The sequence below is a fragment of the Anneissia japonica genome, unplaced genomic scaffold, assembly GCF_011630105.1.
Source record: "Anneissia japonica isolate Jap-2015-1 unplaced genomic scaffold, ASM1163010v1 scaffold288189_len579620_cov203, whole genome shotgun sequence".
Classification (NCBI taxonomy): domain Eukaryota; kingdom Metazoa; phylum Echinodermata; class Crinoidea; order Comatulida; family Comatulidae; genus Anneissia; species Anneissia japonica.
In genome coordinates, this window is record NW_022730403.1 from 565579 (window position 1) to 579104 (window position 13526).

Genomic DNA, 13526 nt, shown 5'->3' on the forward strand with positions numbered 1-13526 from the left:
TGTGAAGTTAAGCAAACACCACCCCCCCCCCCCCCCCCCCCAACAATTTGAATTTTCAAAATTTCAATGCAAATCAATGTTACTAAGTGTTACTCACTTATCTGTTCTGAAACTGTTGTACCCCCACCCCTCCCCCGAATAAAAATTCTGTATTCGACCATGGGCAGATATGAAGTTAAGCAATGTTGGGCCTGGACTTGACTACACGGAATGCTGTAGGTTCAAGTAGGTTGAGCATTCCAGCAGTAAGGGACACAATACACTACTTGAAACCTTATCATCATTACCATTTGCTGGATACAAGCCTTTTTCAATAATGAGTATAAATTTTGACCAATATAAACACAACTTGCTTAAACCTCGTTTGTGAATAGTAGGGGTCAACAGTTTGTCCATTTTGCTACTACCATTATATACAGATGCCAGAAACCTCTGGCCTACCAAAAAACTAAAAACATGAAATGAGCCTTTAGGAAGAAGGTGCCTCAGGTGAAATTCATGATACCCCACAGGGGCGGATCCAGAGATGTCCGAAAGGGAGGAGGGGGGCCCCTCGAAAGTTGGGCCGATTGGGATACCACTATCCCAGGGGGCCAGGGGATTCCCCCACGAAATGTTTGTATTCTAGACGCTGAAAATAAATTCTGAGGCGTTTTCGGCAATCAATTTTTTCTTTTTCTTCTTTTTCCCCTTTTTTTACTTTCCAAAAGAGGCACCTCCCCCCCCCAACTAAAATTTTCCCCTGCCTCAGAATTACCACTGGCTTTGCACTGCAGTGGTGCACCTTTTCTAGCCCAGGTAATCAAACTAGTCTATTGAGAGTTTACATCAGAAAATATTGACTGTTTATTATTTATTTATCATGAGCTTTAATCTTTCAGGAATTATACTTACTGCATCTATTTCATCCACTACAGTTAAACAGGAAAAAAAGAAAATAGGTGCTTCCTATGAAATAAAAAAACAGAATTTTTTTTGTATAACTGTAATATGACAATTATTTTTTATATTCAAGAAAACATAATATTTACATTTTTTAGTCAATATTTTACGCAAGTTTATACCAAAGGTTCTACATGTACCTCATCATTATTTCTGTTTTCAATCTATGCCTACTTATTTATTATTTTATCTGTTATTATCTGAATAAAATATTATTTTATTTTTTCGACTAGAATAAATGCATCTTCAAATATATTGGTGGATCAGAGAATATTCAATAGTATATAAATTTTGACTTTTTTTTCAGATTTCACTGAGCAAACAGTACGTTAAAAAAAAAACTGAAATTAATTGTGTTTACCATCTTAGTGCGTAGTGCCTCAAACTTCTTCTCTAGTATATCCAAAGCAAAAAAATAAGGTTCCTCATAACATTTTATCTCAAGTCGTCTAAAAATTTTGAAGAATACACAATCATTAGATTACTATCGCAACTTGGTAAAATATTATTATATGATAATCACAGCATACTGTAATTACTGTATCTTGACCACAAATTATTGAATGCAAGTGCAACTGTTTTCCAGCTCCAGAGGCAGGAATTAGTGTCACTTAAAATTTACCTGTTTATCCATCGATGAAATATTTTTTTATGGTAATTAAGTCAAAGAAGTCAAAGTTGCACTAAAATATATAATATTATATAGAGTACCACAGTCGTGTTGTCACAACACCAGGTGGCACCCTCCGGATGTTGATTACCATTAATTACGCCTGAATGACTTCATAATCTTAATGGTTTAGAATAGGCTTTTTGGAATAGGCATTTTAATAATTTACCATCAAAATGTACTAAAAACACAAAAAGCTTGCATTATATTAGTTATGGAACACACATTTAATCATCAATAAACATTTACAAAGAAAATTAAGTACAACTTCTTAATAATTACGTTAGAAATTGGGATCAATGGTTTGTCAGAGGAGAAAATGGCGTCGGTTGAACGCATTTTGAGTTACCGATAGTAATCATGAGATAACACTGTAGTACTCTATAGTTGGTTTAAACCAGTGGTAGGCATAAAAATGGGTAACAGGCCTGAAATCAATTTTGGATTACAAGACAAAAATATGACATTTACAGTTGTGCTTCAATAAACCTAATGCACAACTTCATACAACTTTACAGTATGCTAATTCTGTCGCAGGCTGCAACAAAAATACTATTGAAGAGATAAACCTTGGAATTCACCACGGTCAAGATAGACCCTGATTGTACTTGGAATCAACAAGGTGTTTCATTCTTCAAAAAAGGATTACATGTAACTATGTGATTTAAAAAAAATTTCTTTCAAGTTCAAAAGAAACAATTACTTCCTTTAAACATCATGTAGTACATGCAGTAATATAATAAGAGGCCCTCTGCTCCAATAAGCAAAAACTTGCATTTGTTATGCCCTTTCCAACAAATAAAGACATAATACAAGATAAATAATTAAGTCAGAATATATTCAAAATACAGAGATAAAAAAAACATGTACAAAAAGCACACATACAAAAATAGAATCAATAGAAATTTCATTTCACAGAAACAATTCAATGAGGAAGAGACTTAATCAAATAGTTGATAAAATTACAATACATCAACAGGAAACGACCACCAATGAATCATGTTCAACATACTTTGAAGATTTGAGGAAGCCAGCAAGCTGCATCCAGTCAAGCCAGTCCTCTGAAACATAGGATTTGCCGAACAGAAACGGTGAAAACAAGCAGATTTTAATGGAGTTGTAGTGCTCTTTACGCTGAGACTCTTCAATGTTCCTCCAGCCACGGATTACTTTCTAAAAATCAAAATGAACGCAAATAATATTAATACATAAATTTACTGTATACCACGCCTTTTGCCAAGTGACACCAGGTGCAACTCATACAATTTACAAACAATTCATAAAAACTTTTATTAGAACTGTGTCTGCCTATGCTACCAAGTTTTAATTATTATCCCATTTGATTTATTTTTGGCCTTTTAAATTCGTTTTATTCAATTTAAAATTTGTTTTATTAATTCAAAATTTCATTTGTTTTAAAAAATGAGTGGAAAAACCCTGAATATTAAGTGTTTAGGCTGCTAGTGCTGGTCTTTCACATTCTAGACTTTATTTTAGATTAGGGATCTATTTGCAGAATTGTGTTCAACTGATTCTAGATTCTTCTTAAAGAAGTTAAATTAAGTAAATCTAAAAATTAAGAGCTGCCTTTAGGCCAAACAAAAATAATTGCTAGTTTCACGTCTCCGCCCTTATCAAATTTTTGAGCCTCATAAAAATTTACTAATTGCTATTTTTCAAAAAAACATTCAATGATGCCAAGCCTAAGAAGAGGTACAGTAGGAACATAAATAACAGAAATACATTACAAAGATAATTTATAAAATTTTTCATAAAAAACAAAAAACAAAAAAAAAACTATTTTTATTACAGTATTTACCAGCCTGTTTACCATTGGTATATAGGATAGTAAAAAGCAAATAGTAAATACCCTCACGTGGATGAGAAACTAACAATTAATTTTATTTGGCCTTATGTAGTGGTAATATTAGTGGGATCTCAAGTTAGGTCATAACCAAGACTAAGAGTGTAAAATGGCATGCATCAGGTGAAATTAAGGAACAGTAAACCACTTATACAGGACAATAGACTGCTACGTATACCAACACACAAACTGATCTCACACAAAAGCACTTTACATTCAGAATTCTTGGTATTTTCTCCATTACCTGAAATTCAGGTTTCATTTTCAGAAAACTCTGTCAATCAAATATATGAAGATCCTGAAATATAAAAAAAATAGTGTATAAGTTATTGTCTACTTCCCAACTCTTAAGCCGTTTACTCACTGCGTGCGACTGCGATGCAGCAAAAAAACACACGCGAAGACTCGGACCCAACAGATCGTCTTTTTAATGAGGATCCGTTCAGATTGCCACTGACAATTAGCAGACGACGTTGCGTCGTCTATCGCTCGCCGGATGCAAATGTGGATTCGTTGTGCGATGGTCTTACGACGCAGTGAGTGTCTGGCTTTATATGTTGGAAGCTGGTTGTAACACTGTAAGTACTGTAGTACAGTCAAGAAAACATAAAAGTCAAGAAAGGAGCGTTCATGTCGCGGCCCTGTTCCTACCAAGTCTTTCACCACTATACACAAGGATCGTAATGTCAACATCTCCACAGAGCATTAACTTGTGAACACTCGATAAGAAGTACTTACTCAAATTCAGTTGACGGTGCAAAGCTCATACTATAAGTTATTGTTTGCACAGCAAGGCATGCAATGACAAAAGAGAATTAATTGGCCAACTATATTTTTACCAAAGTACATTTAACTAATGCAGTACTGTACATTAGTACATTTTTTTTCGCAGTCATGTACAGTACTTTATATCTTGTTATTGGCATTACACTTACATGTAATGTTTGATGGAAATAGTTCAGACCAATGCCTATATAAGCTTCCATTTCTAGCTTTAAAAAATCGTCAAGTCTGACAACTGACTGAAGAGGCTTGTACTACTGTGCATGCTCAGGCAGGGCATTCCACTAATTGATGACTCTTGGTACTGTAAAAAGTTTATCATGTGAGATTTCCTTTAAATTTTGGATGACAATTTTCAAGTTGTGTCCCCTGGTTCTGATGTTATGGGATAATTTACAGAAACCTTTTGGATCAATATCCTCAAAGCCCTTCAAAATGTATATAAAATGTAAAGAAATTACTAATAATATTTAAAATTAAATGAACATTCTCACATTGGGTCATTCCAGCTCAAATCAACCACCATGCCCAAGTGACTGGATTTTCCCCTTAAAAAAAGCTTGGCATGTCAAAAGAAAGAATTCAAAATTTCAGCTTTAATTTTCAAGCAGTTTTTATGTTATGACCTTCCGAAATTTAGGTACCACACCCCCTTTTTCATTCCGGTACGGTTTTTACTAAGCTCTAGAATAATGAAGACAAAAAGTTGCAAATTGCTACATATAGTAGACCATAGAGAAAGCGAGTAGACTAATATTTGGCGACTCTTTATTTCTTTACTTACTGAGCACGATTTTAATTACTACAATTTTACAGACGAAAACACGACATCAATACGATTTAACAAGATGCCTCCTTGATTTAACTAATCACACGACAAAAAAGGCGCAATTTACAAATATTCGAAAGACATCATTGATGCCACAGGCTTTCTCATTACACCACTCACTAGTGAGACCACTTTAAAAATTGTGCTAACGGTTTCAACATATACCATCACCGTTACCATGAAGTGACTCAAAGCCCTACAGTAGTTCATACTTTGGATTTGCGGATTTGCCTCAGGAATGAGTTACACCACAGTGATTACATTGTGTTTATTAAACACAATTTGTAAAAAGTGTGATTTACTGCTCACTTTTTCGCAAGCTACAGTACTACAGTATGCAATGTCAAATCTACAAAGGTACTTTGAAATTGAATTTAGTTAATTTTTCAATATGGATCTGAACTGTGCTTACTTGCCTCTCATGTTTACTAATTAGTCCTCTAATAATTTTTAGTAACATAACAATTTGATGGTCTTTCCTTGTTCAATCTCTTTAAATACAACTATGGGAAATTGTTGGTCTAAAAATATCCCAATTCAAAGTTGAATGGAACTGCATTGAAGCATGTAAACTGACATGGACAGCAAATCATGCATACTTTGCACAATCTGGAAACTCAGTACACAGAGATTCTTTGTCCCATGTAACTAACAAGAATACTGAAACTGAAAGAAATTTTTAGAAAGGCTTGATAAAATTCTAAAATTGCTGAAATTCAAAAAGGAGTCATTGATGTTTATTTGTACTAGCATATTCCAAGAATGCAGGGTTAATTTCGGTCTGAGACGATTAGGCTCAGGTTGATTCTGTCCATGTCGTTGACCTGGGTAGGAAGGCCAAAATGTTTTAAAAGTTGGACTATAGAAATGGGGCAAAGTAAGACACTGTAAAGATCTCTTGGCATTGAAATCTATTACAAGAAGTCTTAATTTTATCTACTGCCAATATTCAGAAGAAAAAAAACAAGTTAAGATTTCCCGAAAACATTAGAAAGATCTCCGTTTACTACATCTAGGCCTACTAAGAAAAACTATACGTAAAAGCATTTTAAATTTTACTAGTACAGTATACTGTAGGCCTAGGCTAGAAATCCTATCTCCATCTTTTTAAAAATAATCTAGGCCTAGGCCTAAACTTTACATTGTCTGACGATACGGAAACATTATACAAAGTGGTAAAATTTTGGCTCCAGCACTGTCTGTTATAAAGTATAATTAAATGACTGGCTAGGTTACGCCTAGCCTAGGCTTTGCCCTACCTAGGAATTGAAGGCACAAATATGGTTTCGCATCTGGTCCTAAAATCATTTATACTAAATTATTTAACACTTACAATTATTTCTCCTTAATGATTTTACTTTCCTATAATCCACTTAATTATCCAACAATTATGGTTTCTAATTAAGATAATTAACCATTAATTAATTAAGACGGTTAACGTAACAACTTTGCGGCGTTGACAGAAGCTGGGCAAAATTATACCATGGTAGCCATAGATGTTCGCTGAGTTTAAGCGTGCCTAGTGGAAATAGTATTAATGTCACTCAAAATGTTATTTTACTTTTCGCTTTTATTTTATCTTCATCAAGAATAACACATAATACAAGACAAACTAAAAAAACAATACAAGTTTCCAGAAATCCTAATGCAGCGAAATAATTGGTCACAAAAATTACAAATGGGCAAAAATTATTTTATATGACAGACCCTGGAAACCTGCAGCAGTCGTTGATTGTACTGTGTGTGTGTGTGGTATGGCGGAGTGGAGTTGATTGTGTTGAGAAATCGGGTGTTGCTATTGATATACCGTCCTAATTATTGGTTAATTAACTTAATTAGAAACCGTAATTATGGAATAATAAGTGGCTTAGGCCTACGGTCCTAGCTAGGCCTATACTATATGGAAGTCAAATCATCAAAGAACATGTTGTGTTCCATAACTGTAAGTCTTAAATAATTTGGTAACCGTTTTCATGGCCGGATGCGAAAGTTGTTGCGATTGCGAAACCGTATAATTAGCGTCGGAATGGAATAATATAGGCCTAGGCCTATATATTCTTAATATTATTAGGCATGGCGACATGCCGAGCCTAACTTTTTTTATTTTTTTATTAAACTTTATTTACCGAGGGTAACCTGCCTAGCGTAGGTAGCTAGATAGAGGGTAGGTCCTAGGGCCAGTAGTAGTAGAAGGCCTAGGCCTAGGCCTAAAAGGGCGCCTAGCCTAGGGTCTAGGCGTAGTAGGCTGTAGGCCTAGCCTAAGCCTATGACAATGTATGATGATGATGGGGATGGCATCCATACAAAGCGTGCCGATTTATTTATCGTTATATTGTTCAAAAATGAATAACATAGTTAGAATATCATTTAAATCTTACTTCTTTTAAACTCTACACATAAATCTAGCAGAAAGTAGCTCGTCATAAGTTATTTCTAATCTCCAAAATATGTAAAAATATGGATTCCGATCATCACCATACTAAGAAATGGCTGCCTACTAACTAACCAATCAGCATGCATGTATGCAGCCACACAAAGTCCCTTTATTTTTTTCTCATTCTGGACAGCGCCACCAACGAGGGAGATACTTTTAGACAATTTAACTAAACCTACTATAATAACAAAGATTTTAATTCAGGGCCGTCGGAACCACACCGGCCGCACAGGCTTTGGCCGGACCACTTCTTCACAATTCAAATATTTTAAAATAAATATATACCGATACCCATAAAATGTATGAATTTATTATTAATGTTCGCATCACATTGTCTTTTGCATGTTGTAGATTTAAATAAAATTCCACCATGCGCTTCTTTTTGTATTTCCTATGTACGTTTGGATTTTTTAACAATCCTACATTTTTAGTAATTATTATAGATTTTGGGTTGAAGTCGGCTAAACTGTTACTACACAAAGGTATACGGGTCAAGCCAGCCCTGGTTACCTGCATCACATTGTCTTTTTCATGTTGTAGATTTAAATAAAATTCCACCATGCGCTTCTTTTTGTATTTCCTATGTACGTTTGGATTTTTTAACAATCCTACATTTTTAGTAATTATTATAGATTTTGGGTTGAAGTCGGCTAAACTGTTACTACACAAAGGTATACCGGTCAAGCCAGCCCTGGTTACTTGCATTCTAAATTTAAACCACTAAAGTGAAGAACATCCATTTTGTCTAAAGTATCCACATGTCCTACCGTATTTCCCGGCAGAGAAGTCATTTTTTCAACCATGGTGGAGCCGAGATGGATCATATCTAGTCCACTTCCATTAACTGGGGCTGAAATATGTAGCTACGTTGCAGGTTGCAGCTGCTATTTCTGGAAATCTAGATAAGCCTATGCCATATTTTTTCAAAATTTGTTTACATCAGGCGGCCACCATGTTGGGGTTGAAGTAAGTATCAATATCCCCACTTAACTTTAGAAATGTATGCCACATTCTGGCGTCTAGGGCTGCCACATTTTTTCTAAAATTTCCCACCTCAGCCCAACTATGGTCCGGGGCTGAGGAGGGTATAGTCTCTATCTCCATCTAATTTGAAATACCGTATTGAGGGAAATGAGTAGCAGATTCACAGGTTGCCAGCAGGGTTTCTGTGCATCCAGAGGTGCCAAAAAAGTTGTTCACCAACATGGAGGGTCCACATGGTGGGGATAAGGCGGGTATGCACTCAAACCCCAATGACTTTAAATCCTTACATGATCCGTGCATGTAGTAATAGATCTGCAGTTTAGCAGCCATATTTGTTAAGCGCGCCCCACCCCGACCACTGCCTTCCGCTTATTTTTTTATAATGGCCATACCACTTGCAAAATTCTTCCAACTGCTATGTAGACCTTAGGCCTACCACCGAGGCTCTTTGCCACCCGACACAATATGGAGAATCCCTAATCATATTTACACGAGTTGCCGGGTATTGAACTTTTTATTTGTAATTTCCTTTACGACTCCAAGCGAGAGCGTGTGTCTACTAGTATTAATCAGAAAGTCAAAATGATGATTAATCAATAAACCAATTTATCTAGAGTCTATAGTATCTAGATTAAATTATTTTTTTAAATCATGCTTACTTTGTAAATCTACTCGTAAATTCAGTAATGTTTTAATATTACTGCAATTTGTTTTTGATATCAGTGCTTAACATCAACATTATATACGACTTACTATCAAAATTTAAAAAAACAACAACAAACGCTAGTTAATAGCTTAGTATGTCATCAAAACAGCACACAAATCGTTGTAGTCTTGGCAACAAGAATTAAAATATAAGCTGCAGACGAGAGCGTGTCATAAATGAATCGCTCGAAGGTATCCGCTCGAAATGAATCTACTGGTACGGTACCTCGTGCACGTTTTGTTTCAATTTCATACATTACGATTGCCATTGCCAATTTAACTGTTTTGGAGTTGGTGATCATGCGTTTTTTATTGTCATTGTCCAAAATCCAAGTTTAACAATTCAACAGTCTTTTGCCATTCGAATTTTTAACCATCCGACCATTTGACATCATAGACCAGAGCAGCCAGAGCACCTTTTCTCAATTAAAGTACATTCTAAAAATATATTACCGATACCCATAAAATATATGAATTTATTATTAATGTTAGGTGGCTATAGAATCTATCCCCCATGCTAACTTTAAATCTAGTGGCTGCCCTTTGACAGGAGGGTGTGGTGGAAGGGTTATGGAATAGCGTTTCTACAGGTCACAAGCATATATTTCCGGGTCTCCAGAGGTGGCAAAAAAGTTGTTCACCAACCATAGTGGGACATTCAGGCCCCACTAGTTTTGTTTTTTTTTTTTTTACAACGAAAATTATTTTTTAATGAGCTAATAATGCTAGAATGGGCCTATGCTGTAGGTAGGCGATGCGACAGTGTTATGTGATCGTTATGAGCTTCAATATAGATTTTAAAATGGTGTTTGTTGTATTTTTGTGTATTTTTTACTTTTAAGGCATAAACAAATTAGGCCCATTGGTTTAAAAAAAACTTTTCCTACCGAGTTCGAAAATTTTGTAATTGAGGGCCGGCATTTTTTTTTTTTTTACAACGAAAGTTATTTTTTAATGAGCTAAAAATGCTAGAATGGGCCTAGGCCTATCTTGCCACGGTAGGCGACAGTGTTATGTGATCGTTATGCGCTTCAATATAGATTAAAAAATGGTCTTTGTTGTATTTTTGTGTATTTTCTACTTTTAAGGCATAAACAAATTAGGCCCTATTGGTTAAAAAGAAAATAACTTCCTGAGTTTTTTGGGGGGTTTTTTTTGGCTTTTGGCCTTATGGCCGGACCACTTGCAAATTGCTTCCGACGGCTATGTAATTATATTGAAATAAAAATAACGTTTCACTTGGTATCAACAAACAATAAGGCGAGTCGATTGGCCGAACGGTTAAGACAGGGGAACCGTGAACTACAGCCACAATATCGGCGCTGGTTCGAAGCGCACGCTCGCCTATGGTTCTGGTGGTGGAACAAGTCTTCTCTAAAACAGATATATCTAGCTAGAACCCAAGATAATAATGTTTTTCAATATTTTTTTTTTCTGTGTTATTTTGTTTTCTTCTGTATAGCTATTATTGTATTAGTCTGAATTTAAAACTAAAATTTTAAAAATTCATGATAATGGTGGTGATACCAAAGACGATGATGAATCGTTGAGCCCCCCCACTTCACCCTCGCTCCCTGATCAGCCCCTCCCTCTCCTCATTTCAAGACTCCTAATACACCACTGAATGGTGACGATGATGATGCTGTTGTTGTTGCGGATGCTGCTGGTTATGATGATGACAATGATTATCGTATGAAGTAGGTCTATTTAATTTGAGTAAAAATTACTTTTTACAAAATGACACATAGGCCTATATAATCATTCTTTATATAAAAAATAATAATAAAAAAATAAATAAAATACATGTCATGGCTTAATTATTCGCAGGAGTCAAGAAAAATATGATGAACATTTTCTGGTGAGTGTCTGGTAGTAATATTATTTCTAATAAGCCCAATCATGCAGCGCTGTAGTCAATCAATAACGCATGTCACCTGGAAAGGCGTGACTTACCGGTACACGATGATTCTAAATATTATTAAATTTTACTTTCTCAGTCTTATTTTGTAAGCATCTACCATCAGTCTGTTTTTGTTTACATGCTTTAAATACAGCATAGGCTGTGTGAATATTATTTTAAACTTTGGCTCTGACTTTCATTTGCATTGCAATGTTTATCATTATTTGGAAGAGTTATCTAATTGCGATCAGTATCGTAAGTCTGAACGCCGAAGTCTGCTTCGCAGGTGAGTAGGCCTATTAATTCTCCTCCAATTGACATCTTTCGACAAAAAAATGATGTCCTCTAGAACAGTGGCATATCTAGGGGCTGTCTCTTATACACATCTAGATGTGTATAAGAGACAGACTAAGGGCTCCACCCCCCAAAAAAGGACAATCAAGTAGTTAAAAATCAACTAAAATCACCTTTTTGCGAATTAGCGCCCCTCAAATTATCATCGAGCCCGTCATCGAGGCTCCCCACACTTAAGGCCTGTTTACACGTCAACGATAATGATAACGATAAAAAAAATGCTAAAAGCAATTGTTCATATAGGAAATAAAAGCAATAAGAGAAGTTTTTACACTACTACGATTCGATAACGATTTATCAGTTATGCATATTTTGAAAAATCAAATCAGATGACGTCATAATCATGGGAAAACATTAAAATCGTCGTAGTAGCAACGATTTTATCGTTTGTCCATGATTATGACGTCATCTGATTTGATTTGTTAAAATATTTTGTTATTGTATACACGATAAATCGTTATCGAATCGTACTAGTATAAAAACTTCTCTTATTTCTTTTGTTTTCTATATAAACAATCGCTTTTTAGCTCTTTTATCATTATCGTTATCGTTGAAGTGTAAACAGGCCTTTACCCTTCGCGCCCCCATCAGCACCCCCATTTAAAGACTTCTAGATATGCCACTGCACGAGAATTGTGTTTTATGGTTGTAGTGTATTCTTGTCAGCTTTCTCTCAGACGGTTTCGATTCACCCGGCGGAAAAAAGTGAGCGTGGTCGGGCGTCGCTCGAAACCTCCGAAAAAAAATATAATAATTTAGGGAGTTTCAAATTCTTATTTAATCAATTTTGGAGTCTATATGTGTGGAAAATACATAAACATTTTTTTTTCTCTCCGACGGGTTGTAGTTTTTTCCCTGACGGGGGTGCTCCCCGACGTGGCCTGCCCCACTTCCCCGCTGGCGCCACCCCTGTTTCTATCACCTTATATTACTAAAGTTGAGGCGAATATTTTATCATTCCAGCTTCGATAGGGCCTGAGGTTTTTTTTTTATTAAGTCGCCCACACAATTTGACATAACGGTATACATTATAAGTATTACATTGGTATAATTTGAAAATTTCCAATTAACTTCACCAAACAAAAGAATTGATACAATTCAAGTGATTTACCAGAGCGTGATAAATAAGTGAATTCAAATCGTCTCTCTCAATCGTATTCAAATTTTCCACCGTATTCATTGTATTTCGAAGGATACGGTAATTAATGTATAGCATTTTGTACCTGTGGTCATAATACATGATTAATTTACTGTACTTTTTAATTTATTTCACATTATCTGGCAACTCGTGATATACCGGTACCGTATACTCGTAATTATAGGCCTAGTCATTGTTATTCCTCATATTGCATTTCATATTATTTATTCGTGTTTTTTTGTATTATTATTATTATCATTATATGCGTCTAATTTAATGTTCGTCAGGGGGCCAAGGGCCCGACTCGACTGTAGGCCTACTCTCGAACCAGGGACCCCTAGAACCTAACAAGCCACTATAGGGTAAACAGTGTGGGAAACATTTATCATTTCCAAAATCATTTTGCTCTTCTACTCTCTCTTTTTCTATTACAAATATTTTAAAATTTTCTATCACAATTTGCCCATTTTCTGGTACACCGCAAATATCGTCCCAATTCACAAGAACGGCTCCAAATCCAAAGTGCAATGTTATAAACCTATTCCGTGTTTTCTCACAATCTAAAAGATTTTTGAAAAAAATAGGTAAACACCCAACTGCTAACCACATCTCTCCCCTCATTGCCGAACAGGAACATGGCTTCATGTCCGGTAGATCGTGTGAGACAAATCTTGCCACACCGTATTTATTCGATTAATCACCCCGCTTTGAATAAACGTCCCCCTCGAATAACCGCCCCCCTCCAGGGTTTCAATCAATCAATCACTCTCTATCGAGGCCAGGAGGTATGTGCTGTCAGACAACCCCATGCACAGTGATCACAGTACACTGATAATCACGTTGTCTTATAAACGCTGATACGCTGATACACTGAGACGCTGATACACTGGGACGTTGATACGCTGAGACAAAGATGACGTCAT

At 35.7% G+C, this 13526-nt stretch overlaps 1 protein-coding gene across 1 annotated transcript in view; it reads right to left on the reverse strand.

Moving 5' to 3' along the window:
- The window catches only part of LOC117114941, an 11362-nt gene extending 3753 nt beyond the window's left edge, over nucleotides 1-7609 (reverse strand). The window contains exons 1-5 of the mRNA XM_033258571.1: nucleotides 7467-7609; nucleotides 3721-3774; nucleotides 2625-2785; nucleotides 1304-1391; nucleotides 895-948 (exon numbers count right to left, since the gene is read on the reverse strand). Coding sequence (XP_033114462.1) covers nucleotides 895-948; nucleotides 1304-1391; nucleotides 2625-2785; nucleotides 3721-3738 — 321 coding nt within the window. The 5' untranslated portion in view covers nucleotides 3739-3774; nucleotides 7467-7609. The remainder of the gene's footprint in view (nucleotides 1-894; nucleotides 949-1303; nucleotides 1392-2624; nucleotides 2786-3720; nucleotides 3775-7466) is intronic.
- Between the last annotated feature and the right edge of the window lie 5917 nt (nucleotides 7610-13526).